We start from the raw sequence: 6,844 nt of genomic DNA, 5'->3' as shown, positions 1-6,844 counted from the left end.
AAGGGTTTCAAGAGATAGATAATAGAGGGATTCAGCAGTATCCGAATATTAATTACGGAAATAAAAAAAACCAATCATCAAAAAATAATTATCTTTACCATTATGCTTTAACAGATATTTTATCAATCAAAAATAAAAATCATTTACGATCCTTTTGTTTGCTTTGCTAAAGATGTAGACACGAAAGCTTCAGGGGATGCTTCGTGAGTCTCACGCTAGAGCATCCAACCTCACAGCTATTTTAATTCTTACTTTCGTCGTTTGTTGTAATATTTTGGTGACAAGGGCATCACATCACTAAATTCAAGTTCTAATTAGTTACCTAGTATTTTTTGTTGTTTGGATAGGATGACAAAGTAATACGCAAGAACCACTCCAAGGTCAAGAAAATAAATAACAAATGCAGGGACCGTGAGGGTACATGACAATCTGTCAATATTCAACAACAAATTAACATGGAATGACTCCACCAAAACAATAATTTATGCATACTATAAATTATCAGTCAACATCACAACAAGGTAAATGGGAATTTGAATTTGTCAACACGGTAAGACAGTACATGTATCGTGGTAAATCACATAATTTTAACCAAGCAAACAATGGAGTGATATAGACATATGAAGCTATTTTATCCTATCCAACAGTCTCCATGTCGGAACAGGATTCAAGTGAGCACGCTGCATAATGAAAGACTTGGAAGCTTGATTACAATATGGTACAACACTGATTGGTTTTCTTGGCCTGTTTGTAGAACATCTGTTTCAAACGCCAGCATCAAGTTAGTGAACAAATAAAATTCCATTAATGGTTAACAGAAAGTGATCTTCCAGAAAACCAGCCAAATATGGTGTATCAAAACAAGTCATACTTCATAGCAAATTAGCAATACTAGAAATATTGATTGGGCAACCAAAAACTGACAAATTATAAAGAGTAAAACACCGTATTTGTTTCTGATAGATTTGAGGTCGGTCACCACAAAGATGACATTTTCAAATTATACCAAAAAACATTATTTTTGGCTTGAAAGAAGTGTCATCAATTTACTCTTTTTTAACCTCAATGTCCCTGAAAATTAAAGTAATTGACATTTCAATATTTTAGGAAAGAAAATGGATTTCTATCTTTCAAGGACCAAAGTGACCAATCTCAAATCTTTCGGGACCAAAATAGTGTTTCATTCAATAATTAAATATCAAAATAAATAACAAAAAGGAAAACATTGAAATAATTAGAAGCATAAATAATGGACACAACTTTGCAAGTTTACTAGAGTATATACCACCTATGCAAGAAAAGATTGAAACCAAAGGCAAGAAAGGCATGGAATAAATAAAGAACCTACAGAATTTCAATTTTTATTTAGTATTTCATATTGGCAAAAAAAATGGGAAAATAAAAAACATACAATGTAATAGAGTGTAATATAATTATACATAAGAACAAGTGAGGAAGTAAAACTTCAATCAACGATAGTGTTGACTTAGTTAAATAGATATCGAATATTGATTATGAGTCAATACCCATGACCCTCCCCAAGAGTATCCTTCCTCTTAATCATGTATACTACTTAATAATCATCACACAGACATGACAATAGTTTAAGAGTTAAGACAAAAAATGTGGAGTCCTGAGCAATATTTATAACACCATAACCTTACCAGTGGTAGTAATCTATTATTAGCAGTTTAGAGGAAAGCACATTATGAGGTATATAGACTCAAAAACCCAATAGCACAGATGTATATTGTACAAAACAAAGTCCCAAATTGGCAATGTTAAAATGTTATCACAGGTGGTTCATAAATCATTTTGTATGATCACCAAAACAAAAGCATAGCTAAAAGTTTTGCAACAAGCAAAGAGACATTAATCACAAAAACTACACAAAACATTCATCATGCATGCTCAATTATGTGACCGTAACCACACTTTAGTAACTGAAAAAAGAGTAACGCAAATAATAGATGTCTGACTGTGAGTATACTAGTTCCAAATGCAAAGTTGTATAAAGGATGTTTAGGTGTACCTGCGAAGCGGCACTCAGATCAGAACTCTTCTCAACTAAACTATCCAGCTTCTCCCCTCTAGCTAGCACACTATCAATAGTTTTATGCTGTTTATAAACAGAAAGACATCATAAGGTGAAAAAAATCTACACACCAGAAAACCAGAGAACCTAAACAAGCCAATTGTGTAGGAAGAAATGAACAAAACCCGTCAACCAGCATAGAATGGACAAATCAAGACTACCACAATTAATGTAACATAACCAAGTACATCAATAAGAAACAGCAACAAATCTGGAAAAAAAAAACTAATAGCTACAAAATTATTGATGACTCGTGGACAGACATAATGTAAAATCTAGGATATCATACCACAACGCTAGAAAAGGATAAATTTGCAATGGTACGTTACATTTGGCTTCACAGGAGTGAAGCTTGACTTGCATGCTGCTGGGATTGTCATCAAAGTGTGTGTTTGAATCGGTGGTGAGTTGAACTCACCATGAGTTTTGGAAGCAACAAATTGTTGCTTTTGTGATGAACTCACCGTGATTTTTTCTATTTTTTGCTTCCAAAAATCATGGTGAGTTCAAGTCACCACTAATCCAACCACACACTACAACTAAATGTATTTTTATACCAATGCAAACTTCTCAAACAGACATTTAGTTTAAAAAATTACCAGCATATAACCATTGCGTTTAAAATTGAACAACTACATGGCACAGAATGTCTTAAAGAGAAGTAACTTTAGAAGACAAAAGATGAAGGGAACCCATATACTGTTTTGCAAATATGAAGTATTGTGTTCTTACAAGGATGATTTTGGTTTCATCCAACTCTCTCTGGATTTTCATCAACTTGTCTGCCTCTGCAGGATCCTGAAGATTTGACAGGAACAGATAAAGGGGTTTGAGTCATACTTGTGTAAAAAGGTTAGCAGAATGTAACACAATTTAGAAAATCAAACAATTGTTTTGCCAGACAACATAAAAAGGGGTATTTATATGCCTGGAATTTTGCCAGAGCTTCATTCAAATAGGGCCATGGTTGAGTACTGTCTTCCTGAGCATTTCTCCATGACTCGCCAAAGTTTTTTTGATATTCATCTATTACCTGCATGACAACGTATTTTGTTACCGTCTAATAAAACATTAGCATGCATTAGACTAAGACTATCTGATACAACACAGCTATTCTAATCTGACAAATGATTACTGTCAATTATTTCAATTACTTCCGAGTTTCATAAGACCAAAAGGCAAATATGTGACTTGCTTAGCGCAATACTTAACCCTCCTTTGTCTGCCATCAAGCCCATGGAAACTTGCATGCAATCATTCTATAGACATGGAATTCTCACTAAAACAAGACACTTGAGCTTACAAAACATAGTTACATAGTACATAGTACACTATTGACTACTCTGTTGTACAGGTCCGGATATGGGTATGAGTAATTGTTATTTTACCATGTGTAATATGTGGTGCATGGGGGATATACACACCTGGTATGTTCATATGCACTTTAATATAAATAGTAACATTTAAAATTACATCATAATATCATATATTTTCCTAATTTAAATTTTTTAAAATAATAAATATTTTTGCAAGTGTTACAAATTATGAATTACAAATAAATAAAAATTGGGCTAATTAAGTTTTTAGTCCTCAAACTATAGGGGTTTTGAATTTTTGACCCCTAAACTATTTTTTTAAATTATTTGGTCCTTAAACAATTTTTCGTTATTATAAATATTATCTACCGTTAATAATCTCTATTAAGTACTAAGTTGTCTACAAGTGGTCATGAATATCACCATAAATTGTAGATGAGGTGGATGAATTGCCGCTCCGTGGCCCAGATCTCCTCATGGGTAGTTGTTGTACGTTCATGGGTGCTTGGAACGTTAGAGTTCAACAATGGCTCTTCTATTTCCCTTTTGCATTTTAATAACATAATATGCTAATTATTTACCTAAATATAATAAAACTTACGCGACATATATGTGGCATACACGTGACATTTAATCTATCTTGTTTCATGACACTTCATCACTTAATGGAAGACATTAATGGTAGGGACTATTTTTAATAATGAAAAATTCTTTAGGGACCAAATTTTAAAAAAAAAATAGTTTAGGGACCAAAAATTCAAAACCCCATAATTTGAGGACTAAAAACTTAATTGACCCATAAAAATTTAACATTTTTTTTTATTTGTGTTTTTATTTATTATTATTATCTTTTTCTTTTCTTTTTTCTGCGGACTTTCCCTTCCCAACCAACATCTCTATTAATTACAGCCTTCTTTCTTCACTATACACTTACACTAGTTGATATAACCCATGTAGTCAAACTCTCAAGTACCAAGGGGGTCTAGCTCAGTAGGTTGAGCAACGTGTGTGAACTGTTGCAAATCCCTTGGAACCTATCTTGGATTCCTACTGTTAAAAAAAAATCGCAAGTTAACTCATACACTATTACGAATTTATGATTTTAGGTAAAGAAAATGAGTTAACTCACTGTCAAACTATTTCTAAATGAACTCATTAAACTCATGTGAACTTACATAAACTCAAGTCAACAAATCAACAAATCAAGAAGCAAGTCACTGAGATTGAAATCAGATGTACTTTAGCCCCTAAATGACCCCACATTGACAGTGTTTTATGTTGCTAATGCATTGTTTTTGAAGCCAACATAAATGTAACACTTAGGGATCAAATGATTTAAATTATAATTAGCTCTTTTTTGAGTTGAGTCTACCGAAGCTCCCAGTTTATGTAGGCTCTCAAGTTTGGCAAGCTTAGATATAACTGATTCCAAGCTATTTTTTCATTAATGACTGCATTTATTTCCTCCCCCCACCCACCACATAGACCTGACCTATCCTAATATTTCTCACCTCCCTGGTCCTTTCATCTTCCATATTTCTTCTTTGCAGCAAAAAAATATAGATGATTCAGTCGCAGCTTTTTTTGTAAGGAACTGAATCGTTACTTTACACGATCATGCCAAGATAGTAAACAATGATAAAATGAGGAAAAGAAAACAAGAGTTGAGCCTCTTCCAAGAGAATCTCCATAAAATTAAATAGATAGAACACAAAATTACACAACTATAGCATCCTAAGCAATACCAGAGGCATAATAGAGTTATTCTATCATGCACCCTCATAACCAATATCTTCCTAATTTTTCACAACAATGAAAAAAGTTCCTTATAGACACAAAGGAAGCAACAAAATTCCATGAATACAAATATACAATATAGCACTGAACCAATAAACGGTTATCTGAGTCTCACCTGATTGAGAAGAGAAAACGCACTCCGAATCGGGTAATGATCATCCATAAATCCCAACGCGCAAAGACCATTCCTGTTGTATGTGTGCACCTTGTACTCTGCAAACATAAAATAAATAAATAAATAAGTTTTCAAACTTACACAATTTTGCAACAAAAAGAAATCGAACCGGCAAAACCAAGATATCAAAACGGTTATATTATTATTATTATTATTATTATTATTATTATTATTATTATTATCATCATCCCAACTTTCAAACAATTTATGATTTCTATTACAACCCAACACAAAAGTAAGAAACCAATGCGGATCAACCAAAACCATAGGAAAATAACCCAACAAGCAGTCAAAAGAAACCCTAAAAGAAGGACCTTCGTGTTGTACGGATTGGCGTTGGCCCTGAGGAGTGCGACTGGCGACTGTACGACCAACGAAAACGATGAATTCCTTAACGCTGGAACGCTGGAAGTAGCCGAAGTGGCTGACATCGGAAGCGTTTGCCAGAATCACCGGATCGGATCCCTCGCCCGTGCATTTAAGCACCAACAACGCCGTGATCTTCATCCTTTCCCTCTCTAAATTCTCTCCTTCTCTCGAATTTGATTTGCCTTTTTTTATTCGCTCTCCCTTCGCAGTCGGTGAGAAATGCTAAAGACCACGACGCTATCAGGCGATCTAATTAAAAACGCAACAGTTGGCAACCACTTTATAAAAGGCTTTTCCTTCCAAATTTGCCCTTCTCACTTAGCTTTTCTATCCAATTTTACCCCTTTTTCACTAGTCTACCACACACTCCTCTCCCCCTTCGTTTCTCACACGCACGCGCACCCCTTCGACATCGGCTGAAGAAACCAAATCAATCAAAGCCTAATGGATCATTTTTGCATCCTACGACATCGATCAAAAGTTATGTTGTTATAATGTGTTGTTGTTCCTAATGAATTTTTGTTGATAATGTTGCATTCATAAATAAACTTCAGAATCAACATTTAAGAAACCCAATGTTCCTCCGCCTGCATCTGTCGCCGCCGCTCTGGATCCGTTAGCCAAAGCACCGCTGCCAGCGCCGCCACGAACCCTCGCAATCGTAGTCCAGGTCGCCGGAAAACATCCGTGTAGCCCCCTTTATTTTCCCTTTCCTCTATCTCGCTTCGCCGCTGCTCACGCCACCACTCGCACCGCCTCATCACCGCCGCTCGCACCACCGCCGCCATCCCTTCTTTCCGCTCATATCTCTTTCCCCTTTCTTTGCTCGTTGGAGGTGTCAAAGTTTAGGGTTGGTGGCGCCGCACAAAAGCAAAAGGAGTAAAAAAAAAAAATGGTTAGACAGTAGCTTCCAAGAGAGAGGGAGAGAGAGAGTTGCTCGGGTAAATTTGAAACAAAAAAAAAAATTACAAGTTAAATGAAATGAATTAGTAGGTGTCAAGTTTTAAAGGTTTCGAAGTTCGAAGGATCAGTCGGCTAAACTTTTTTGGTGGATCATTTCTCGTGTAATAACGGGGAAATGAGGAATTAAGC

General features: G+C 35.2%; 1 protein-coding gene across 1 annotated transcript; it reads right to left on the bottom strand.

Moving 5' to 3' along the window:
- Positions 1–299: 299 nt before the first annotated feature.
- On the bottom strand, positions 300–6,003 carry LOC100306336 (putative vesicle-associated membrane protein). Its single transcript, NM_001250290.3, has 6 exons — positions 5,698–6,003; positions 5,324–5,421; positions 3,024–3,128; positions 2,828–2,893; positions 2,033–2,119; positions 300–759 (listed from the first exon to the last, which is right to left on the bottom strand). The coding sequence occupies exons 1-6, from the start codon at positions 5,888–5,890 to the stop codon at positions 709–711; spliced, it is 600 nt and encodes a 199-aa protein (NP_001237219.2). The 5' UTR covers positions 5,891–6,003; the 3' UTR covers positions 300–708.
- Positions 6,004–6,844: the final 841 nt, after the last annotated feature.

Source organism: Glycine max, chromosome 9, assembly GCF_000004515.6.
Source record: "Glycine max cultivar Williams 82 chromosome 9, Glycine_max_v4.0, whole genome shotgun sequence".
Lineage (NCBI taxonomy): Eukaryota > Viridiplantae > Streptophyta > Magnoliopsida > Fabales > Fabaceae > Glycine > Glycine max.
Note: the sequence above shows the minus strand (reverse complement) of the source record. Positions and strands in the feature narration are given on the sequence as shown.

Bases quoted from the DNA above. Each gene is read 5' to 3' on its own strand.
- LOC100306336 (NM_001250290.3), bottom strand. From the start codon at position 5,890: ATGAAGATCACGGCGTTGTTGGTGCTTAAATGCACGGGCGAGGGATCC. The intron at 3,129-5,323 runs GTGAGACTCAGA...GTTGTCATGCAG, and splicing joins CGTTTTCTCTTCTCAATCAG to GTAATAGATGAATATCAAAA. The intron at 2,894-3,023 runs GCATATAAATAC...TCAAATCTTCAG, and splicing joins AAGCTCTGGCAAAATTCCAG to GATCCTGCAGAGGCAGACAA.